The 25325-nt window shown below is 42.1% G+C and overlaps 1 protein-coding gene across 6 annotated transcripts in view; it reads right to left on the bottom strand.

Annotated features, from left to right (window-relative positions):
- Positions 1-5084: 5084 nt before the first annotated feature.
- Positions 5085-25325, bottom strand: part of ACSL1 (acyl-CoA synthetase long chain family member 1) — a 78872-nt gene continuing 58631 nt past the window's right edge. For 2 of the 6 annotated variants that reach the window (XM_065596783.1, XM_005281979.4), the window contains exons 11-21: positions 24904-24981; positions 20700-20834; positions 19820-19954; positions 18732-18827; positions 12191-12263; positions 11035-11123; positions 10414-10530; positions 8681-8824; positions 7117-7218; positions 6938-7009; positions 5085-6682 (exon numbers count right to left, since the gene is read on the bottom strand). In XM_065596783.1, coding sequence (XP_065452855.1) covers positions 6542-6682; positions 6938-7009; positions 7117-7218; positions 8681-8824; positions 10414-10530; positions 11035-11123; positions 12191-12263; positions 18732-18827; positions 19820-19954; positions 20700-20834; positions 24904-24981 — 1182 coding nt within the window. In that variant the 3' untranslated portion in view covers positions 5085-6541. Of the gene's footprint in view, positions 6683-6937; positions 7010-7116; positions 7219-8680; positions 8825-10413; positions 10531-11034; positions 11124-12190; positions 12264-18731; positions 18828-19819; positions 19955-20699; positions 20835-24775; positions 24854-24903; positions 24982-25325 lie in introns of all 6 variants that reach the window. The other 4 variants (XM_065596786.1, XM_024105332.3, XM_065596788.1 and 1 more) reach the window with 3 other exon arrangements.

Raw genomic sequence — 25325 nt, forward strand, 5'->3', positions numbered from 1 at the left:
TGATAGGCAGTAGGTAGGGATAATACATCACTGCTAGGTGAATGGGGGTGCAATACACTGTCTCCACCACCCTATTACTTTTTGCTGAGATGAACAGTCGGCCGTTAAGAAATGTCAGACAGCGAGTCATGAAGTGGCTATAGCAGACCTTTACTTCATGATGGATGGGTTTTTCTTACTTGGGGAAGACAATATATTTACTCTAACATTGGGGAAAGCTTACTACTTTTAGTCACATCTCTGCATGTCCTTTATCTCTCCATAAGATAACAGGTCTAAAGGAAGGCAAAATTTAGTCTAATTCAAACTTGGTTAATAAATGTTAGTGATGCACAAAAGGAGATGTAGATAAGAAAGTGATTAAACAGGTGAATGCAGTTTTAGGCACATGATTCCAAAAAACTGGTGTCATGTAATTCATTGCATTATTAAATAGTAGTAGCTATTTATTTAAGATACCAGTTATTTAAATTTTTGGATGTTTTCTACATTTTCAAATATGTAGATTTCAATTTATATACAGTGTATTGTTATTTATTACAATTTTTTACAGTGCAAATATTTGTATTTTTCAATTCACCTAATACAAGTACTGTAGTGCAATCTCTTATGAAAGAATTCTGCATTTGTAAGTTCATGTTTAAAAAAATAACTGCATTTAAAAACAAAACAAAAAGACTTAGAATCTACAAGTTTACTCAGTCCTGATTTCTTGTTCAGTCACTCAGCCAAACAAGTTGGTTTACATTTGAAGGAGATCATGGTGCCTGCTTCTTGTTCACAATGTCACCTGAAAGTGAGAACTGGTGTTCTAATGGCACTGTTGTAGCTGGCGTTGCAACATATTTACATGCCAGCTGCGCTAAAGATTCATATGTCCCTTCCTGCTTCAGCCAGTATTCCAGCACATGTTCATGCTTATAAAGGGCTCTGCTTGATAACAATCCAAAGCAAAGCAGTGCTAAGCGACATGTTCATTTTCATCATCTGAGTCAGATGCCACTAGCAGAAGGTTGATTTTCTTTTTTGGTGGTTCGGGTTCTGTAGTTTCCACATCGGTGTGTTGCTCTTTTAAGACTTCTGAAAGCATGCTCTACACCTCGTCCCTCTCAGATTTTGAAAGGCACTTCAGATTCTTAAACCTTGGGTCAAGTGCCATAGCTATCTTTAGAAATTTCACATTGGTACCTTTGAGTTTAGTCAAATCTGCAGCAAAAGTGTTCTTAAAGTGAAGATGTGCTGAGTAATCTGATATTACTATAACATGGAATATATGGCAGAATGTGGATAAAATAGAGATGGAGACAATTCTCCCACAAGGAGCTCAGTTTATTTAAATGCATAATTTTTTTAAATGAGCATCATCAGCATGGAAGCATGTGCTCTGGAACGGAGGCCGAAGCATGAAGGGGTATCAATGTTTAGAATATCTGGCATGTAAATACCCTGCAATCCTGGATACAAAATTCCCATGCAAATGCCTGTTCTCACTTTCTGGTGACATTGTAAAATAAGACGTAGGCAGTATTATCTTCTAAATGTAAACAAACTTGTCTGCCTTAGCTAGTGGCTGAACAAGAATTCGGACTGAGTTGACTTGTAGGCTCTAAAGTTTTGCATTGTTTTATTTTGAGTGCAGTTATGTAACAAAAAAAATCTAGATTTTTAAGTTGAACTTTCATGATAAAGAGATTGCACTACAGTACTTGTAGGAGATGAATTGAAAAACCTTCCAAAAATATTTAATGTCAATTGGTATTCCATTGTTTAACAATGCGATTAGAACTGAGATTAGTCGCGATTAATTTGAGTCAATTATGTAAGCTAACAGCGATTAAATAGCAACACAGGGTCCTGGGGCACCTTTGAGACTAACAAGTATTGGGAGTATAAGCTTTCGTGGGTAAGAACCTCACTTCTGCATCTGAAGAAGTGAGGTTCTTACCCACGAAAGCTTATGCTCCCAATACTTCTGTTAGGGTACGTCTTCACTTACCGGAGGGTCCGGCGGCAGGCAATCGATGTTCTGGGATCGATTTATCGCGTCTGGTTAAGACGCGATAAATCGATCCCGGAAGTGCTCGCCGTCGACGCCGGTACTCCAGCTCGCCGAGAGGAGTACGCGGCATCGACGGGGGAGCCTTCCTGCCGCCTCTGGACCCGCGGTAAGTTCGGACTAAGGTACTTCGAATTCAGCTACGTTATTAACGTAGCTGAATTTGCGTACCTTAGTCCGAAGTGGGGGCTTAGAGGGGACCAGGCCTTAGTCTCAAAGGTGCCACAGGACCCTCTGTTGCTTTTTACAGATTCAGACTAACACGGCTACCCCTCTGATACTTGAGCGATTAAATAGACAGCCCTAAAATAAACAAAGTGAATGTAGAATACACTTGAAACATTTGTCCCTGTGGCTAAGCAGGACTCCCCACCTCTCAAAGGCACTTAGTTATTAGGCTGTTTCTATTACAGAAGTGCAGTATGCCACGACCACAACAGGACTCAGATTTAGGATATGACTGCATACACACAAAGTGTTAACTCAAGTTAGCGAACATGAATTAAGATAGCAGTGCTTTCAGTTCATCTTCAACCCCACACTTCCTGATAGCAGCTCAAATTCAAAAACTTAAATTCAACCCTAGGATGGCTGTTGAGGCAGTAGCTGGTACCGTGGCCATGTTTCCACTGCTGTTTTAACCCAACACTTAGTTTGCACTGTTCTGCAGTGTAGACAGAAGATGAGTATCATTAGTTACGCAACTCAGTAAATCCATCCAGGAACCAAAGTGAGAGGTAATCTAGGGTATATCTACCCTAGAATTACAAAACCTGCGGCTGGCCCAGGGCAGCTGATTCTGGATTTAGCTAAGGTACTGTTTGATTGCAGTGTAAATGTTTGGGATCAGGCTGGAGCCCAGGCTCCAGGGTGAAGGGAGGATCCTAGAGCTTAGGCTCCAGCTGAAGCCTGACCCTCTACACCACAGTTGAGCAGCCCCTGATCTTAAGCCTGAATCAGCTGGCATGGGTCAGCTGTGGTTGTCTAATTACACTATAGGCCATACCCTTAAAAACCAGTCTTGAGGACCACCATTGTTAGGCAAAGTGATGACTGATTTAACTTGATACAAAGGAGTCTTCACTTGGTTTAAATCAGTGTCCAGAACCAAGTAGTATGGTTGAACATTTTAATATTTATCACATAAGTGCCAAGAAAGGTACATATCCATATGCTCTCTGCACTCTTGATCAATAATATCCCAGCATAAATAAAATGGAGTAGAATATAATCTCACCAGCAACACAGTATAAGGACTTAAAGCAACAGACCAGCAGCACCTTCCTCCAATAATTCCCCACCCTTCTTCCAATTTTCAAATTGGATGAGCTTTCCACTGTGGAAGATTTTAGGATATTTTGGACCAGGAAAGGAACTCACATTCCAAGGCTGTGACTGCCCCATAAAATGCTCTGCCACCAGCCCATTCTTTATGCCAGTGAAGCCAAGGCACTCAAGATGGCATTCTCCACTCTAGTGGCATGCCATGTGGCTAGAGATGTTCTCGGGCAGGTAGATCCTCTTAATAGGGTTTTATAGGTCAAAAGAAGTCCCTGTGCACCTTGAAATCCACCCATCAACTCTGACAGCCAGGGTGGGTCCTGGAGAACAGAGATCTTATTGTTCATGGCATGACACTTCATTTACCCTGCTGACCACTGCATTCTGTACCAGCTTCAGTTTCTACATTGTCAAGTTATAGCTCCTTCAGAGTTCATGTCAGTCCAGCCTGAACGTTAGGTGACCATTGCAAAGGTTTGCCTTTAAGATGAATAGTTGCAGCCTCCTAGACACATTTAAGTGAGGCAGTTGTCCTATTACGGCTACCTGATATTTAGTAGTACTTGAGTTGCAAACCGATCTATAGTTTGCAAACCCAAACAAATGAAAGACACCTAGTAGAAAGGCTGATATTCTTGCTATTTGCATCCCAATTTCTCTTCTAGACTGGAGGTTCAGGTTGTCATGCAGGCCCTGATGTCACCCAGGCATCAAGTGTCACAATCATTTGGGCCAGACTGGAGAAAGGTGCAGGGACACAACAGTTAAGCCCCTCACTATCCTCCCAAGAGCATCATGTATATACACTGCACCAGAGTGACAGGAGCTCTGCAGGAGTTCCCCAAGACACTCCCAGATGGAACAGTTTTACCATCTGGTTAACAGAACACTGCAAGGGAAGTACAAAGCCACTTTACAGTAGCCCCATCAACCCCCATCCCCCAACTTATCTGCCGATAAGCGGACACCACTCTGATAAGATACCAAGGACAGCTATAGCTGTAATTAAAGCACTGACACCTGATCTCCCATCCTTAGATCACCAACCAGATCAACTAGTGTGGTCTCCAGTCCACACCTAGGTAAAAAACCAGACTGAAAATGGTCAAGATGAGTCAACTAGATAACAAGAAAGTTGTAAGCCCACCACTCCTCTTAGAAAGGTTCTAGAGGCTGAATTTAAGGTGTTACGAAGTACGTCACAAGAGAACAGATTTACCTTAGCAATGACAACTTGTATATCAAGCTTCAGTCCCATGTGGTTTTGACAATCTCAATTGCCAAAGGTTTATATTTAAGAATGTAACCTTTATCCATGCATCCACATACTGATTACAACAGCCAGCTATTTGCAAGGAAGTTCAGACCTGAGAGGGTATTTGCAGATATTTTGTGCTTCCTTTGAGAATGGAATCAATTTATTTATGCTGATGAAGTATGTTTAAGTTATGAGGTATGCTTTGTCTTAATGTTATAGGCATATTAACCAAGAGTCTGTAGGTAGGTAGCAGTAGGCCAAGATGAGACGTTATCCTTGGGTGTCTTAGTTTTGTAGAGACAAGTTTAAACAACCAGAACTACCACTTCTCCTATATGACAAATACTGCAAGTATGAAGATTCATTGCTTACTAAGATACCCAAATGTTTAGTTACAGCTGTTGTCTGATGTATAGTCTTATTTCATGTTCTGTCAGCACATTAGCAGCCATTATATTTTTACCTTGAAAAATAAGTGCTCCACTCACATGAAATGCAGAAATATTTATTTTGGTTTCCTTCATTGGTTTTGGAAATTGTTTTGGTTTATAAAACATAGAAATAGCCAACACTAAGCAAACATTTGAACTCCCATGTAACAAGTTACTTGATATTCTAAGAGCATTGATTTGGACGTGTGCAATTAGGGTACACATGTATGAAGTTATACTAAATAATGCATTACAATCACACAAATCTTAGTGCAAACCTTGTGCTTGTATTTTACATATATCCATATTTCCAAAAAAAGTAATGAATGCTAGTGGTCAATATTTATCTGTAACAAGGCTTAGTTCTGCCAATTTTCCAAATGAACGGTGGACTAAGATTTTAATTTGTGTATTTTTATACTATATGTGGGAATTTGTTCAGGGGAAGTGTCTCTCTCTCTCTCTCCTCTGCTGACTTGTCTGAATACTTCCATGTGCTTCGAAGTGTTGGACGGAAAAAAAAAATCCTGCTTTCTGCTCCCATCCATTTCAATCAAGATACTCAATTGCTCATACATTAAATCAGACAGCTGAGGGAGCGACAGAAGCTATTATGTGTTTAGAGCACCTGGCATGTTAATGGAACAAAGCAGATTAAGTACAGTATGGGCCCATTGCAGGAGTCACATGGCTAGTGCAAGGTGTAAGTTTACCTGGCCATTAGCACAGTCAACCTCTTGAATGGTTTCCTTCTCTAAAATCCAGTCTTGTTCCAGAGTTTGGATCCATTTACACAACTATGTCTGAAGCTTGTGTTAAATAGTTTTTGCTACATTGATGAAATAGTTGCATCCACCTTCCTAATGCAGAAGAATTAAACAGACTAATTTAGAGAGCCAATATTGCATCATTCACCTCCTGCACAGGGGTATATTCCTTTGATTGGTATTCAACTTCTAGCTTATACAGGAGTAAGCTTCTGAGTTCTCTTCAATGGGGCATGCTGAAGGGAGTTCTCTTCAGTGGGGCACGGTCTTACCCGATTTCAGGACTAATGCAAGAAGCAGTGTTACCAGCTATAGCTTTTTATTTGATGATTAACTATTTCCCCTGCAGTACAATACAGAGACCTCTCCAATATGCTAAATTTTTTGGAGTGGACAGTTGCAGAGTATCCTGCAGACAGGAACATGCTGGCAACATGTTAACTCCCTGGTTAACAAAAAAAGGTCACATTTTTGGCTGAGGAAGTTTAAATAACTTAATCACATAGTTACATTTACAGTTTAAGGCTAATTTTGGAAATTGTAGGTCACCATAAAAATGGTCTGCAACATAACTGGACAGTAAGGCAATGTTCCATTTTCTTCAATATTCCTATGGCAGGTACCCATTTTTGTACAAGTTAATGATTGCACAGTTTCCTTCCCTATGTTTGCTGTAGTCAATACAAATATGAAGGCCAACAGTAGTCTGGATGTTTGCCATTCTCTTCAACCCATTTTTTCCCCTCAGTTACATCCTGATATTAGTATAGAGTTCATCTATCTGGGACTTGAAGAATTTTTGTAGTTCTCGTCTCTTTGCCTTCAGTGTTGGTGTCAACAAGCCATTTTCAATAGAAAACATCTCCATGCTCAGGGCAATGCCTTTGACCTGAAAAATGAACAACTATTAACCTAGATTCACTTTTACTTTGACTGCATCCCATAGTAAAATGGGCTTACAAAAATGTGGTAGTATACAGATACTGTATATTTAGCAGATCACTTAGAGGGATGAAGAATGTAGTTCAGAGCAGTTTCTGCCTAGTCAGATTATGCAGGTATTGATACATTTAGAGAGCCAGGTAATGAGTGAAAGTGGAGTTCAATTCCAATTGCACAAATGCTACAATGAGAGTTTCCTCACCTGCTCAAATGACTTCAAGCCAGATTCTTTCCCAACCTTCAACATATCTTCCAGAATATATTTTTTGAGGTCCTACCAAGATTTAATAAAATAAATAAAAAGTTATACCATAGATTGCATTCTACAGGTTAAAGAATTGAAAAGACCAATGATTGGACTCTACATTTTAGAGCACCTACCTTGTTTTTGCATAGTTCTTCATATGAACCTTCAAATCCCTTTTTCTTGGCCCAGCTAGACAAAGTCTCTGCATCTGGTACGACAATAGCTATTAAGAAGGCCTAAAAATAAAAATAAAAGCACATTTGCTGAATAAACGTTTAACTGAATTTCCTGGAAGCTCCCAGTTTTCCCCACTGTTAGTCAACATGCAGATCAACACTTTCATAATTAATTAGTTGCAAAAAAATCTGGGAAGCAAAAGTTATTGTAACATATAATCAACATAAAATGTTGACTACAACTTTCATATCCAACTTTCTACATTTAGAAGCTGGAAACAGTTACCCTGCAAATTTAAAGGATACTTTTTAAAGACCACATTTTAGGTTGAAAGATTGACAAAAAAAGTATATTAATACTTGAATCTCAGTTTAAAAAAAAATTCCATTTCCCCTTCAGAAGGGTTTGCAACCTAAGCAGCATTTCATTAGTACCCAAAACCAGAAACTTTGGTTCCCCTGTCTAGCCTGGCTTGGATCCCAAATATCCCAAGAGAACCTGCTTCAATAAAGAAATTAAACTCCATCCAGCAGCACAGCCCTAGTTGTCCCCTACTCCACATTGGAACCCATACAAAGGTATCAAACAACTACAGCCCATACTTGTGGGACCACATCCTGACAAATCCTTCCTGAATCTTTCTTTTGGATTTCAGACTAACCCCAACCTCTCCAAGCTCATTAGAAGCAAGTTCCCCACAGACCAGGAAACAACTCACTCAAAGCAGCACCGGACCCTGCCAGAACAGATGCAAAACCTGTAGGCATATCTCCACTGCTTCAACCAAAACAACCTCTGCTCACCCCCTCCAAAACACTTTCCAGGTCCCTGGATCCTACAGGAAATGCCCCAACAATATGTGGATAAAGCTAGACAATCACTACGCTCCCAAATGAGCTCTCAGAAATATTACGGAAGACAAATAAGCTGAAGGTGAATGTTTTCCACAAAATGATCACTATCTGACCTCTCAGTTCTCATCCTCAAAGGAAATCGGCACAACACCTTCAAAAAAAATGAGCCTGAGAGCTTAAATTCATAAATTGGCTAGACACTAAAAATCATGGACTGAATAGAAGCACTATATTTATGGCTTATTACATCAATGTATAACCCACCCACTCATCCCAGTCCCCCAGCCCATGACAGGAGTGGCCAGTTAACAGCCCTTCACTTCAAATGGTCCCTGGAAATGTTAGCTACTTATGCTAAACAATCTGTGCCACCTTGTATTCAGTGGCACAGCTAAATACATTTCCCAGACCTGAAGAACTCTGTGTAAGCTTGAAAGTGTCTCACCAACAGAAGCTGTTCCAATAAAAAGATATTGCCTCACCCACCTTGTCTTAGATCTGGAGTAAGTTATGCAAGTGATGCAATTAGGGCATTAAATCTGAATTTACAGTCAAATGTAGCAACAAGCAGAAATAATTATACAATTTAACCCAGTGTCAGTTTTTAAAAAGGGAGATTGCATTATTAACCATACCTATCATTTGCATCTTGTTGAAGGATACGTACCTGCAAGCTTTCTCCATAGACAAACACCTGAGCAACCGGTTCACTTCTCATATACACATTTTCTATTTTCTCTGGTGCTATGTACTCTCCCTGCGCGAGTTTGAATATATGCTTTTTCCGGTCAATGATCTTTAAAGTACCATTCTGTGGGTTAAGAGAATTTAATTTATTTCTCTTTACAGAAGGCAAGCATTGTAGAGCCATGTTACAAAGCTTTACAAACACTATGGCAGATTAAATACCAGTAAGATAAATACTTAGAGTAGCCCAAGAACCAACCAGTAATCCTATCATTACTTTACTCCAAGCCTGTAACTGGAATAATTTTTGATGAATGTACTCTTGATTTAGAGACTGTTCTGAGTTTTTGCTGTCTATTTAACAGAGGTCCCATGGTATGCTCTGTTTAAATACCACTCTAAGGAAAAACTGAAAGCAAGAGAGAAAGGAAGGCAGACAAGCCATTCAAATTATTAGGCTAGATAATCGATCTAGAGTCTTTTGCTCACTGAAGCCTTATTTGAGGCTAGAGGGAGGAGGAAAAAAAGGAGTGGAAAGTGTCATTTGTCCCTTCACATTTATGCATAGCCTAGGACTGCTTCAATGCTGCCACCAATCTGTTTTTCTGGCTCCTACCATTGATCCTTTCCTTAGTATACAGGACAGATTCAGTACCCGTTATAAGCACATTTATGCTATGATTTGTTTCCCCTCACCCTCTGTTTGATGGTCCATGTTTTCATCCAAGAAAACAGACCCAAACCCATCTCAAGTTGCAAGAGGTTTCTTAAATAAGGGCAGAGCGTGGTTTTGAATTGGTTAGCCATAGCACTGAACATACATAATGCTACAGGGAAATGTATATAGGTCATTTGGATCTATGGTACCCAATAGAATAACTCCAATAATTGAAAGTACCCATCTTCAATACTACAAGTCTCACATTTGGAATAAATGAAGATATTCCAAAATGCCTTGAGGAATTTTGCTGAAGCCTCCTGAACAGCATCATACAGTGGGCAGACTAGGGTACTGCTATTTTTTTAATCTTCCAATAGTATAAAAGTGGCTAGCGCTTTGTTCCTGTTTCAGACTTCACTTATAGTTAAGGCTAAGATTTTGACATGGTTATTTTTAGTAGAAGTCACGGACAGGTCACAGGCAATAAACAAAAATGTATAGAAGCCAAGACCTGTCTGACTTTTGCTGCTGCAGCTCCATGGGTTCCCCCCCCCCGCCAGCAGTGGCTGGGAGCTGCAGTGTGACCATATTTCCCAAAGAGAAAAAACGGGAAACTCCCAGCTGCTTGCCCAAGGTATCCCCCTTCCCCACATGAGGCTGTTGCCCATCACTGGAACCTTGAGGAGGGCCCCCCAGGAGTCCCTCACCTGTCCTGGAATCTTGTAGGGGGTACCCTGTTGCTGCTGTCACCTTTTTCTGGAACCCTGCCAGGGCCCCACTGGCTGCCAGCTCAAGAGTCCTGCAGCCCCTGGGGCTGAAGCAGAGAATGTCACAGGGGGTCTCTGGAAGTCACAGATTCCATGACTTCCATGACCATCCTGACAAAATGTGGCCTTATAGTACTTTGCAACAGAATATCTCAAAGCACCTTTGAGAAATGTGAACTGAGCCCCAAACCCTATGGAAGGCCCCTTATGTTGTCAATGGCTGAGTTGCCTAACAGATAAAGTTAGTTTTACTAAAGCATGTTTAAGCAATACAAGCTGACTTACTGGTAGCCATTTTCCAATATCTCCTGTGTGGAGCCAACCATCTTTGTCTAGAGCTTCTGCTGTTTTTTCTGGATCCTTCAAGTAGCCTTGAAATACATTTGGCCCTTTCACACATACCTGAAATGAGTTCGTTAATCAAGATTGATGGGCAAGAAAGTTAGTAATAAGTGATTTGGAGGAAAAGAAACTTAGTTCTCAGAAGTTCTTGTTTCCCCATTTGTCTCTAGAAGCACCAAAATGGAGCAAGTTTCTAAATTATAGCCACAAAATCTCAGCCCAGCAGAGTTCTCTTTATTATGCAGGATTGTAATAGAAGAGTTAATAGCAAATAACTCTTTATACTCAATTGCTGACATGTACAACTTAACAATTAGCCTGCTCCAGTGTCATTGAGGCAGAATGACTTGGTATCCCCTGGTAGAGGTCCATTGTGTTTATGCAGTTAGTCAAACTCCTCCACTCAGAAGTAGACCAGGAGAACTACTTTTGTCAAGCACCTAAAGCTCACTAACTTCAAATAAGACTGTTTGATTTTAGCTCACCAGATGGCTAGAAAGGTTGGACAAGAACCCCTTACAAATCTCTTTAGAAGCCTCTTATAGACCCTCAAATGTCACTCACCTCACCCTCTCCTTTGACAGCAAAGTAATTCATTTCTTCTACATCAACAAGTTTTAAGAGACTGCAAGGCATTGGCGCGCCAACATGACCTTTAATAGAACAGACATTGGCCTTAAATAGCGCATTTATGTTCAGGTTGCTTACCAGGCCTTTCAAGCTTACAGTTTTAGGACTAAGTCTAAAAACAAATCAGAAACTGACATTCCATCCTTTGGCTGACACTCTGCACTACAGCACTATTTTACTAACAGGAGTCCGTAAATCTCTAGAGTCTGACAAACAATGCAATGCTGGGCAAGTCAAGGCCATCTTTCCTTTCCGCACAGCCCCACGCTGTCTAACACAATACTTGTGTACTAGCTTGGAGGAATCAAATTTAAGGGCGGGGGCCGAGGTGAGGATGAAGGTATTACAAGAAAAATGCATACTTCATCACTGTGTATCCACAGAAGCATCATTACCACAAGGCAGTATTTTGGAATTTTGTTTTTCAATGAATGGTTTAACACTGCATGATTTCACAGTGAAAACCAATTGAGACTTCTGACTAGAGACCAGATTAAGATACTGCAGAATTATGTCCTGTTGGGACATGAACTTTTACATCATATCATTAACATATCCAGAGAGTTTTCCCTCAGGATGTGTAGAATGTTCCATTCAGAAGCAGGACACTTGACATTTAAGTTGCTACAATTTCAGATTTAAGACTATTTGGTTTAGCTTACCAGATAGCTAGATGTAATTACATCAGAGAACAGGAGAAATGCTTATCTGCTTTGAGAGAAACAGGTACTGTACCAGTGTTTCAAATCGTGTTTGTAGACAGCTGATCTAAGTTCTCTGGACATCTAGTTCTGTTAATATACAGAAACTAAAGGATATTATGACCCATGTTTCAATTTCTGTTAAAGCCATACAGAGGGGTGGTCTTATGGTTCAGCCTTGTAACATTATGTTCACATCTAGTTATTGGTGGTGGCTTGCTTCAAGTGAAGTCTTCAAACAACCCTTTACTACTGCACTTGAGAAAACTCAAGTAGTCCATTACAGTACTTCAGGGATAGCTTTAAGGACAGTATAAGTGATGTCCACAACAGCATCTAGAATAGATAACTAAATTAGTTCACTCAAGAGAAGATTAGAGAAACCATACCAGCTGTCCAGTCACCAGGTATTGTCAGAGAGCATCCAGCTGTGCATTCAGTTTGTCCATAGCCTTCATAGAACTATTCAATTGAAACAAAAATAACTTGTTTAGGGGACCTTGATACCTGTCACTTTATAGTTTCAGTTTTAAAGTAGAATGGAGACATTTAATTTGTTCTTTAGCTCAGTGCAATTCAACTTTGAGTTGTGTAGCTTGTAATCTAAGGAAGCTGCCAAGTTAAAATATTACCTGAAACCATCTACTACAATAGTGTTTTAAAACTCTAGTTTGAAGTGTCACAAGTGGGGGAAGTACCTATACATGTCACTCAACTAGAGCACAGCATACCATACTTCACTTCGCACTTGTGTGGAGCTCTTTGGAAGATGTAGATGAATTACAGCATTGCTAAATTAAGTTTTATACCACCAAGAGACAACTCTTGTATGCAACTATTTAAGTAACAACTTTAAAGATAGAAGAAAAGCATTGTTAACCAATGTCACAAAGCTTACACAAGATGGTTAAGACCCATCCAAAGCCATTTTCAAAAATGGACTAACCATGAAGGAAATGGAGGCTACTTACCTGTAACTGAAGGTTCTTTGAGATGTGTGGTCCCTATCTGTATTCCACCTGAGGGACGAATATGCCTGAGACTGGAAATTTGTAACCAATAGTGTCCACTGATTCATGCATATGCCACTGCTCTCCTTGTGCTTTGAACAGAGAGCATAAGGGGCAGTGTGGAACCAACACCTCTCCAGTTCCTTCTCTTACTGAAGAAAAAAATCAGGGGAAGGAGGGTGGGCAGTGGAATATAGATAGGGACCACACATCTTAAAAGCACCTCCAGTTATAGGTAAGTAGCTTCCATTTCTTCAAGTGCTGGTTCCTGTGTCTATTCCACAAGTGGGTGGCTGGTAAGCAGTATTCAAACAGGAGGAGGGTGCAAGGATTCAGTTGGTATGGATGTCTAACACTGTTGATATCAGAGCTGCATCTGCCAAAGAAGGCTGAACTAGGATATAATTCTTTGTAAATGTGCGGATGGTGCTCCAAGTAGCTACCTTACAGATACAATACCAGACAACATCTCAAAGATGCAGTTGAGGTTACTTGTGCTCTTGAAAAGTGGGCCCTCACCCCATCTTGAGGAGGAATACCTGCCAACTGAAAACACTGAATAATGTATCCAGAGAGTCACTTAGGGTCTCTGGACTGAATGCAACTGTGCTGCTATAGCAACAAGTAGTCTGTGTTCTCCCAATTAGTTTTGTTCTTTGCAAATAAGAGTCAAAGGCCAGTCTCATGTTGAGGGAGTGCAGCCTTTTTTTGTGCTGGAAGCAAGAGGTTTGTGGAAAGAATACTGTTCAGTGAATATGCTGGTTCATGTGAAAATTGGTTAGTTTAGGATGAGTTTCAGGTTGGAGATGAAGAGGGACTTTAACTCTATGAAATATGGTGTATACCGGGTCAGCCACGAGTGCTCCCAATCTGCTTCCCCATCTGGCTAAGGTGATAGCAACTAAGACAGAAACCTTCATGGAAAGGTGAGACATGGAACATGTAGCCCTCAGTTCAAAGGGTGGTCTGGTAAGAGCTCAGAGTACCAGGTTTAGATCCCACTGTGTGTGCACTTCATCACTCATGGGAAGGTGCTAATTAGGGCTTTCAGAAATCAAAGTTGTGGTAGGGTGAGGAGAGAGAGCAGCCCTCTGCTGGAGGATGGAAGGTGCTTATTTCTGCCGGTGGACCTTCAACAACCCAATAGAAAGCCCCAACATTGAGGGACAGGAGGAAAGGACAACAACATTCATAAAGGTCAACACACCAAAACTGTCTTGGCCAATTGAGTGTGATGAGGATCCCCCTGGTGCTGTTGTGGCAAGATTTCCCAGAGAACCTGGGTAGCAAAGGGATGGGGAGGAAAGGCATACTGAGATAGTCCATCCAGGATAACAAAAAGGCATCCCCCCTGGAGTCTCTGCCTCCTGCTGCTCTGGAGCAGGAGAAATTGCATCTCTTTGTTTGGAGGTGAACAGATCCCAAGATGGTGTACCCAGGGCCGGCTCCAGGCACCAGCGAACGAAGCAGGTGCTTGGGGCGGCCAAATGGGAAGGGGCGGCACGTCCGGGTCCCTCTCTGACTGAAAGACCCGCCACAGAATTGCCGCTGAGGAATGAGGTGGCACGGTTGAGCTGCTGCCAAAGTGCTGCTGATTGCGGCTCCCCCCCTTGGGGTGGCAAAAAAAGCTTGAGCCGGCCCTGGGTGTACTCTCACTGGGTGAAGATTTTGGTCATGACATTTATAAAAGTTTCCTATTTGTGGTCTGCAGAGGAGTGCCTGCTGAGATTGTCCCCTAGAGTATTCTGCATACCTGGTAGGTATGTTGCTGAGTGTGATGTGGTTCTTGATGCACCAGTTCCATAAATTCCTTCCTCTATGTATACAGAAATCTCACTGTCCTGTTTTTATAAGACATCAACGTCAGACATGATTATCTGGATATGATGTTACCACATAAGGGGGATGAATGCATTGCAGGCTTCTGTCATCTCTAGCAGACAGATATGCATTCTGGCCTCCCATGGAATGCATGTGCCTTGTGCACTGGGACTGTCCATATGGATTCCTCATGTGTGGGTGGGAGAGATGGGACTCCTGCCTGCACCTATTCCCATTTTGTCTGTTATATGGCAGATAGTCTTGTAAAAGGTCAGACTACCACCATGAAATAAATGTTATCTTTGTCCAGTGAATAAAGCAGACCAAAGCCAGGCCCACAGGCAACAGAGGCGGAGGCTGGCAAGTGGCGTTACATATATAGATATGGCCAAGCAGGGAGAGACAGACCCTGATTGTGGTGCGAAGTCTGAGGGTGACTTGATTTATCAGGCTGCCTGAAGTCTGTCTATGGGGAGGTAAGCTTTTCCTGAGGATGAGTCTAGGATCACTCCTATAAAAATCTAGATTCCTTGTGGAAGTCAAAGTGGACTTGCTTTTGTTTACATAAACTTCCAATGATATCAGAAGATAGAGGAAGAATGGACCTCTTGGCTTGATCTGCCTGTTAGGAGCCAGTCATTCAGATATGGGAAGATGGAGTAGATGTTGCATCTCATCTGGATTGCTACCACAGAGCAGACTTTCATGATCACCATGGGTTCTGTTACTAGCCCAAATGAGAGTATTCTGAACTTGCAGTGCTCTTGTTCTACCATGAATCTGAGAAATGTTCTGGGGGAGTGGTGAACATCCACATGCAAGCCTTTTTGCTGTCAAGGACTGCAAACCAATGTGTTCTCCAGGGAGGGAATTACCAAAATTTTGATTTGCAACTAAAGGTATTTCATTGACATGGAGACCAATTCTCAACCGATCCTCAGTTTTTCTTAGGATCTATAGGAAGTACAAGCCCTTCCATTGGTATCAGGGTGGCACTTCCTCTATGCCCCCCTCCCCAATCTCTGGGCCATTCACATTCCTACAAAGGATGTCCCCCATGTCAATGGTCCCCAAGAAGGAAGTGGTAAGAGACTGGGAGGAGAGAACTCAATCCTGTAGCCCAACTGGATGGATTTCTAGTACCCACTTGTCTGTTACTTCACAAACAATGTGGAGGCAGTAAGGCAGCTAACAAAGGTTTGGGGGCAATGTGACATGGTGTCAATATGATACATAGTCCTCAGGCATCCCATCAAAAGAAACCTTTGGATGACAGGTGAGGCTGGGCAGTGGTTGTAGAGGTGGAGGAAGCTGCGTACCTGGGTCTTTGAAACCTTGGTTGTCTGTGTGGCAATTTATAAGGGCTTTCGTGATAAAATGCCTGGGGGGATAGGATGGGGCAGGAGGGAGGGAAGATGTCTGGGTCTTTAGGTTTGCTTGTGGTGTTGTCTTCAAGGCTGGGGCCCAGAGAGTGGTGGGTTGTCCTGGATGCAGAGAGTGGGAAGTGGAGGGAAAGGACTGGTCAGTCTAATTGAAGAGATCAGGATTACCCGAGGGGCCTTGCACTTTGATTATTCTGAATCTCCTTGGGGAATCCCAAAGAGTTAAGCCACGATTCATGCTTCATAACTACAGCTGTGGTGATGGCTCTAGATGCAAAGTCAGTTGTGTCTACTGCTGCTTGAAGGTCTCAATCACCAGCCAATGAGAGCTTGGAACTGAACCCTGTCTTCCTGGGGAAGTTTGTCTCTGAATTCCAGAAAAATCATACTTTGCTAACAGTATTTGCTAGTTAGCAACTCCAATTGGAGACTAGCTGATGAATACCCTCCTCCCCAAGAGGTCAAGGCATTTAGTGCCTTTGTCAGGTGCAGCAGACTTGGTGCTGTATCATGGACCTCTCTGTAGCTGCCTGCACCACTTACGAATTGAAGATTGAGTGGCTAAACAACAACAACAACAACTCACCCCTTTAGCTGGCATGGAAAACACTTTACAGGCCTTTCCAAGATAGGGGTACAGGAGGCAGGAATATGGCACAGAGACCCATGGATTCCAAAATGGCCTATGACTGGGAGAGCCTCTACTGGGGCCAGAGGGTTGTAAAATGTCCAGTAGACCATGTTGTGTGTCCTAGAGCTCCTCAAGAGGTATCTGGAGTTTGACTACCACCTATTAACAGTTTTTTGACACTGGGTGTAGTCATCAGGCAGGGGAAGGAATGATGGAGCAACTGCCTCATCAGGTGAGGAGGATGACATCCATCAGGACTGGTGGATCCAGTTTGACTTCTTCCTCTGTGAACTCTGACAGAGCCGATTGATATTGGCTGGGAGAGGAGGATCGGTGAGATTCTTGCACAGATCCAGGTCATCTCTTACATGAATCCCAAGGAGCCCAGTAAGGCCAATATGGAGGATCAACCAGCCACCTCCACCCCCAAGGCATAGGGTACCTAGGGCATCCCCTGGATAGTCATAACAAGGAGAAGGATGCTCCAAGGCCTCCTATGGGTTCTGCCTGGGCTTGATTCCCCCTAGGGGAAGGCTTGGCTAGAGAATTGGGATTTGTCCAGTGAAGAGGTAGGCTCCTGTTCCACAATTAGAAGCATGCTCTGATTTGCAGACAAAGGGTAAGAGCCTCTTCTCCTCAAAGTGATTTCTGGTGTTTAAGTGAAGAAAAACGCTTACTCCAACAGACGCTATTTCATAGGAGTAAAATAGGTGTTTGATTTCTCCCACCCCATAAAAATTCTAGATGGCATAGAGTAGTAGTGGTACAGCTTTACTAATTTTCAGAGGCCCTGGACAGTGCTGTCATGAGCACCTTTATTTTTTTGTGCATTAAATCTTCATTCTTCTAAGAAGTCAGAGCCACAAGAATCCTGCATCCTCCCTTGTGTTGTCTCTACATCCATCTGCTGCTGACAAGCTACAGTTCTGTAGCAGAAAGACGAAACACTGAACCCAACTGTTCACGTAGCCTGATTAAGAACGTTTTTGCTGACAGCCAATTGCCAGCGAGCTATAGTTCCACAGAAGCTGAGGGGACTATACTCCTGCCACATTAGCCAGTGTGGTTGTACATTACATGGTATTCCCTTCATAGATTCCAAGGCCAGAAGGGACCATTGTGGTCATCTAGTCTGACCTCCTGTATACCACAGACCATAGAATTTCCCCAACTCTTAGAGCACACCTTTTAGAAAAATATCCAGTCTGGATTTAAAAAGTGGTCAATGAGAATCCTCCACACCTCTTGGTAAACTGTTCCAATTGTTAAATTACTCACTTAAAAATTATGCCTTATTTTCAGCCTGAATTTGTCTAGCTTCAACTTCTAGCCACTGCATTGTTTTATACCTTTTTCTGCTAGACTGAAGAGCCCATTATTAATTATTTCCAGTGCCAAATAGAGGTTTTTTACCTCTATTCCTACTCACGATTCTCATCTCCAAGGATATGGGGATTTGTGTGTTTTAAACTGCCAGCCTTCTAAACGCTCCCAGAGTTAAATGGGGATATTTCAGCCTCACATTGACACTAGTTACCCAGATCCAACTGAAGTGTGAGATTTAGTTAGAGTATACACCAGTTACAAGGAAACCGAGCCAGAATTTTAGATCCAAGAACTGTCATTTAGAAGAGTGACTTGGAAACTGGTCACATTTGATATGGAGTAGGGAAAGAAAAAAAAACCCATGGAATCTCATGCCACCATTGGCATGTCTTTTTATAGTACAAAGACACCTTAAGGGTGCTGCTAAGGATACTAAGACACCAGAAAGCAGTTGGATGATCAGAGACCTCTAGTGATAAATGAGAGTTGTGAATTCTGAGATGTGTAGTTTATGTCTTTCTGCCTCAGCCTTCATGTACTGTTCTAAAAAGAGTCATTAGGCTTTACTCAATGTAGTCACCACTCAGAGTGCTCCATTGCTAGAATGTATTGCATTAGAGCTAATTCACCAAAATAGCAAAATCCTTAATAGAGCTCTTGTTGCAAGCTCCTAATGAGTATATTTCCAGCCAGTGTTTAGTACTCTATACAGTGTTCAGACATGTATGCATGCAATCTGGTCTCTGAAACCTGAACTCACCTGACAACCAAGAGCTGCTCTTAGGAAGGTTAGTACATTTGCAGACACAGGAGCTGCTCCAGTGATCATTAGTCTTACTTTTCCTCCCAGACTTGCCTAAAAAGAGACAGACAAGGTATTCTGAACACTAACAGCATTTTAATGAGAGATTTTCAGAAGTTGTCCTCCCACCCCAATAAGTCACAAGAGAAACCACAGTGCTGGGCACTCATGTCTAGTTTTAAAAGGTATCCTGTTCTAGAAGGATGAGCTAACTTTTTCTTGACTTGCTTTATCCTCAAACTAAACTCAGTTATTTGCAGCCATTTTCTGCAATCACTACCCACAAAGACCACACTATGCTGTTCGTTGTCTGTGTGCCAGAGATGCAGTGAGTCGACAGAGCCTTAAGCCATGTCCCCTCTGTGGGATTTGGCTTTGCAGCAGTCCTATTGTAGGGAGGATGGGTGTGAAACTGCTGATTAACCATGCTAGACAGTTACAGTATGGAGAGGGACAGTCAGTGGCACAGGTCATCATCTATGATTAAAATGAAGCACCAATACCAGAAGTACAAGCAAACAGCTTACTTTGAGTTTCACATGTACACATAGCTCTTGACTGGCCAAGACATCCTTTACCCAGGCTGAAGGGAGTCCCAGCCAATCACTCCCTCATTCATATTGAGTGATTATAGTCTGACGCCTACAGCTCAGTTATAAGAAAGTGCTTTGGATATAGCGATTTCAAGGTCACTAGATGCATCAAATCTCTTAGGATGTTAAGCACTCAGCTAGGATGCTGGTAGGAATTTTCAGTTTCATGCACTTCAGAGAGCCTAAATCTATTATTAGAGAAAGGATAGTCAAGTGGGATTACTGAAGATTTGAAGCCTTTGTACAGCACATAGCTATCAACATGTATTGTAGAGAAAAGAAAGATTACTCAGATATTCTATGCTATTTGTTTGCCTGTCTGAAGCAAGACAGATTTGTTTCAGGAGAATCTATTTCGTAATGTTTCTTTGCATAAGAACTAGTAAAGGAGTAATCCTCCAAAGATCTATAACATGAGAATTTGTGTGTGAGCAGAGAGAGTTTCAAGCATACCTGTATTTTGTGGAAGATCAGTTTATCCCACAGACTGTTCTTTCTAATTATGCCACTTCTAAGTTCTGCTTCTTTCCTCTTGGAAGCAAAGTCCAGGATCCACCTTTTCAGTGAAGTATTGGCTTGTCCAAAAATCTAATATGAATGAAATTAAATCTTGTATTAGAAAGTTCATAGGACAGTGTTCCTTCATTCTTATGATAAAGCACAAAGGTTTTTTTTTTTTAATATATAAAGTATTTTATCCCAGATGCGTGGCCTAAAATAGAGAGAGGCTAAGAGCTTGTCTGCATAACTATTTAATTCATAGCAAAATCAGGTGTAAATCTACCATGCACTAGCCTGATTTGCACGAAGTAGTCACATGGACTCTGCTGACATGCACCAGCAGTTCATTAGTGTTGACCTACCCTGCTTTGAAACAAGGTTAGATCAGAGTACACTGAGTAACTTCTGGTGCACGTCAGCAGCATCCACATGAATATTTAGCACACATCAGGCTAGCATGGAAGAGATTTATGCCTCCGCTTGCCATGACTTAAGTGTTTATGGACCTAAGCCCTAAGCGACTTGCTCAAGGCCACACAGAAGGTACAGCTCTACTAGTGACTAAAACCCAGGTCTGACTCAGTCCGGTCTCCACCAGAACATGCTGCCTTTCTAGGGATATCTAACACAGCCAACCAACCATTAACCTAAAACTCTCTAAGGATTGAAACTATAGTTAATGGTATTGTATATGCAGGCATATGTTTTAAAAGTTAATGACCCACCCAAGGTTTTGGTGGCTAGCGAATCCTACCCCACTATTGGCACAGCTTTCTGAAAGTGGTTTTCAGTTTAATTTGTTCAAGTTTTAGATTAATGCTACTAGACTTACTTTGTCAAACATCCGGTTCAACAGTCTTGGTACTACAGGAAATACAGTTGGCTGCAGTGTTTTTAAGTCATCCATAAGTAGTCTGATGTCCCCCTGGAAGAATCCTATCCGAGCTCCATGGCAGAGAATCACACACTGTTAAGATAGTAAAACTGCTTTTAGTACATGAGCTATAGTTAAAGAGATACATTTAGAGCAAGTTAAACTGACGCTCCAGTATTTCCTCTAGTCTTGGCAGCTTCCACCCCACCCATGCTAAGTCCATCTTAAGTCTTCCCAATTGTTATAGTGGGGCTGAAGTGGTGGCAGTGAGAGGGAGCCTCTGGAAAAGTGTTTCATTTCAGGGTAGGACAGGAAAGATGAAGCACCAAGGGAGACAAAGCAGCTCATTGGGGAATTTTCATCATTGGAGATTTTTAAGAGCAGGTTAGACAAACCTGTCGGGGATGATCTAGACCAGGGATAGGCAACCTATGGCACGCGGGCCAAAGGCGGCACACAAGCTGATTTTCAGTGGCACTCACACTGCCCGGGTCCTGGCCACCGGTCTGGGGGGCTCTGCATTTTAAATGAAGCTTCTTAAACATTTTAAAAAGCTTATTTACTTTACATACAATAGTTTAGTTATATAGACTTACAGAAAGACCTTCTAAAAACATTAAAATGTATGACTGGCATGTGAAACCTTAAATTAGAGTGAATAAATGAAGACTCGGCACACTACTTCTGAAAGGTTGCCAACACCTGATCTAGATAATACTTAGTCCTGCCATGAGTGCAGGGGACTGGAGTAGATGACCTCTTGAGGTCCCTTCCAGTCCTATATTCTAAGCTGCAGGGGCAGGCCAGGGACCTTAATACAGTGGGATAAGGCATGGGAGGAGCCTAGCAGCAGAAGTAAACTACAGTGTCTGGAGAGCACTGGCCAGGTAGGCAAGTGGTGGCAGGGATTGAAAAGCAGGCAGTGGCAAAGCTGTATTTGTGACTACAGGAACTCTAGACCCATCTATTAAAATACTGAAACCAACTATGAAGCAGGATGTCTGTTCCCATTTACTTGGCTTCCCTACTGTAGGTCAAGAAATTCCCATGTCAGACTGAATGTGCTATCTTAAGTGCAGACAATATGGAGTCTCTTGTCTTCATCACTTATTTTATACTTCTGTGTTTTGGTTTACCTGCCCCTGTTCCACAGGAGGATGGATTGAAGGGGGTGGATGGTAGAGGTGGGCCTGGGACAATTCTGGCAATAGAGGAGAAATGCCTACTTCCCCTTCCCCCTCCTTGAGAAAGGCAAGTTCACTCCCCCCCCCCCCTTTTGGGCTAAGACAGGGAAGGGAATAGGAAGACTACACTGAACCCTCTGTTTTCCCTCTCTAATCTCACCCCCTTGTTATAGTTTCTCTTGTATCTGTAGGTCTCCCCTCCACCCCCCTGAAATGATCTCCCTACTGATTCTTGCTGTTTTCTCTGTACCTTCTCTTGGGAGATTCTCTACGCTTTTCTTTCCTTGTCCTCAGATTTGGCTTTGTCGTCTTCTCCCACAATATAGGCTCAATGTCCCTCCCCTACACACCCATGTTCTGCTACTATATAGCACATTCTTCCCCTGCACATCAGTTCAGGCAGAGTCACCAACCACCTGCATATGGTGTCAGTGCACTCAGCCTGCCAAAGTTCATTGGTCTACAGTTCTTTCAGTGATGAAAGTCTGCAGTAGCTAGAGTCTACTGGGATTTACAAGACTAGCTTTTCAATATGGACTGAGTACTGACACAGGTGCCAAGAACAAGGCAATCCTGTTTATCAGAAATATCAGTTCACCTCGGGGGGGGGGGGGGGGGGAGGGGGAGGGGGAGGGAAGAGGCCTCTCCTCACCAGTAACTGAAACCCCTCTTGTTTTCCCTCATTAAGTCCTCTGTACCCTACCCCAAATGCAGAGTCCCACTGCCCCTCTGCTGCCAAATCCTTCCCACACTGGACCAGCTTCTCCAAGAAGGATATGCTAGTTCTACTGGATAGCTAACAGCCAAGTTGCTGCATACTCAGCAGCAAGAGTCTGCTGCTAGCTGTCAGGGTCCTTCCAGTTCGGAGTAGTACCCTGTGATTTAAGGAAGGAGAGGACAGTGAGAAGCAGGCTGCCAGGGGAAGGAGGAAACTCTTGAGATTAAGACTGTAGCTCTCCTGATGGCTGCTGCACATTTTACCCAGCTTAAGTCTTAGAACAAACTGGCAAACGTATGTGCTCTATCTTTTCGCAAGCCATCTGCTTATGTTTCTTACTTCACAGTGGCTTCTTTTAGAGGCCACCCAATCTTTTACTCATTCCCTACACCATCCTGAAGCGAGTAAATGTTACAACTATTACTACCACATACCACAATGATTATAGTATATTAGCATAGCTAATTTGTCTTGTCATTTGCTTACTAGTCAACTTATTTCAGGTGATATACCTGCAATGGATGGCATGATGAAATTTTTTCCCCATAACTTTTCCCACTTGCTGCCCCCAGCCAAGTGAGCAAAGGATTTTAAAGACTGTTGGGCCAAGAGCAGCTGTTTTGCCTAGAATTATACCTTCTCATGATTTCATTAATCATTCAGAGTGGTGTGCTATAACAGGGCTACTATTAGTCAAGTGGTAGCTCAAGGAGCTGCCACATGTGTAATCAACATTTGACTCCAACACTGGCAGGAACAAATGAAAGTCTGCATTCCCCCTAGCACAAGATTCAGTTGTGATGAATGGCTGCATAGGCAGTTTATGTAGCTTATGACTGGAGGTGGTAACAGTGACCTCATTCTGGAAAAGCTTTCCAACTATTGAAGTAATAAATACACTGTCAAATAAATACACTGACAGCACCACAGTTAACCTTTCCTATATCTGAAATTGGGAGGTAGACTAGGTTTCAATCTAGAGATGTTGGTCCAAGTAGAAACCCAATTGCCTCCCACCACTGTGAAATTTGGGTTACAGATCTGAATTACAAAATTTCTAAGCTCCAAATTATGTTTCCTTAGGCCTGGTCTACACTAACCCCCCAATTCAAACTAAGGTAGGCAACTTCAGCTACGTGAAGAACGTAGCTGAAGTCGACATACCTTAGTTCAAACTTACCGTGGTCCTGACGTGGCAGGCAGGCTCCCCCGTCGACTCCGCGTACTCCTCTCGCCAAGCAAGATTACCGAGTCGACGGCGAGCACTTCTGGGTTCGATTTATCGTGTCCAGACAAGACGTGATAAATCGAACCCAGAAGTTCGATTGCCTGCCGCCGAACCAGCGCGTAAGTATAGACAAGCCCTTAGACAAAAGGAAGAGAGCTAGAAACTCAAAGCCATTACTTTGAATGTATTTAGAAGTAACTTAATGAGCAATCAATGTGTCTGTCAAGATTGCTTTAAAGCAGAGTACTCTAGGTTTCTTACAAATACCTGGACTACATAACACTCAAGTGCAGGTTTTTATCCCGCGAAAGATCTGTTTACATCACAACTTCCTATCTGTCTGGTTAGCCGCTTAAGTCTTGCAAAATCGTGAGTATTTTGAAGCCATTACAGATTGCTGAACTAGGAGAAAGCCAACGTACTACAGAGACAACCAGTTCAGAGATAGTTTGCTCTAGCAAGGTGGCTGCTACACTTTAAGTGATGAGAATATAAGTGTTGGTAGACTTGAGTTTCAAGAACCACTAGTCAATTTTACAGTGGCAATAGCCTCTTCATAGTGAATCAGTTCCACCCACCCTCAATTCCACCTTTGAGAACTCTTCTCCCCACTCCAATCATAGCAGCAGCACTCCCAGCCTTTTGCACTCTAAATATTAAGACCTTTAGAGTTAATATTGCAACTAAATAACCAAGGGAAAAGCCTTAATGGTTGTGTTAGAGAAAATCGTGGCCAATGTAAGTATTTTGAAAGAAGATTTAGTGCTCCATTATATAGTTCTTAATAAACTTATTCCTGGAACTACCTACTTTTCAGTAAAGCTAAAGCTCATAGTTAACAGGGAAATTAAATGCCCAATACTCACATTATCTGGACAACAATTTGTTTCCTTTGGACACTTACCTGGACTAGTCTTTCAAACATGTGTGCAAGAGGCAAAAAGGAAATGTGTGTGTCACTGGGGTTCAAGACACATGCACTCTGTAAAAAAAGTGAGATTTCGAAATAATGTAGTACATGCAGATTCCTACCTCCACAATTCTTTCAAACATATGGGCCAGGGGCAAGAATGAGATTAGAACATCTTCTGTACCAGGAATGATTGCTTTCTGTGAGGGAAATGCCAAGCAGGAGAGAGATCAACTTAAATCTTCACAGTAATTACAATTTGTAGCACAAAGGCTTATTGCAACACTTCTCAACTCTAGGGCACACCCCAGATTCCAAATTTATTTCATTAGTAAAAGGTATGCTTGGCTTTTACATACTTTGACCAAAGAAAGTCCAAAATAGCATAGGGCTGAGTGTTAGAGTTGAGGAGGTTTTTTGGATGTTAGTGTTGTGACGTGTACAGCAGTCATTTCTTATCCTACAAGGATAGAGGAAGTCACTTTTGAGACAATTAAGAGTAGTCAAGTGCTCAGAAGATGTACATGTTGAAAAGAACCAGATT

This window comes from Chrysemys picta, chromosome 5 (assembly GCF_011386835.1).
Source record: "Chrysemys picta bellii isolate R12L10 chromosome 5, ASM1138683v2, whole genome shotgun sequence".
NCBI classification, from domain to species: Eukaryota; Metazoa; Chordata; order Testudines; family Emydidae; genus Chrysemys; species Chrysemys picta.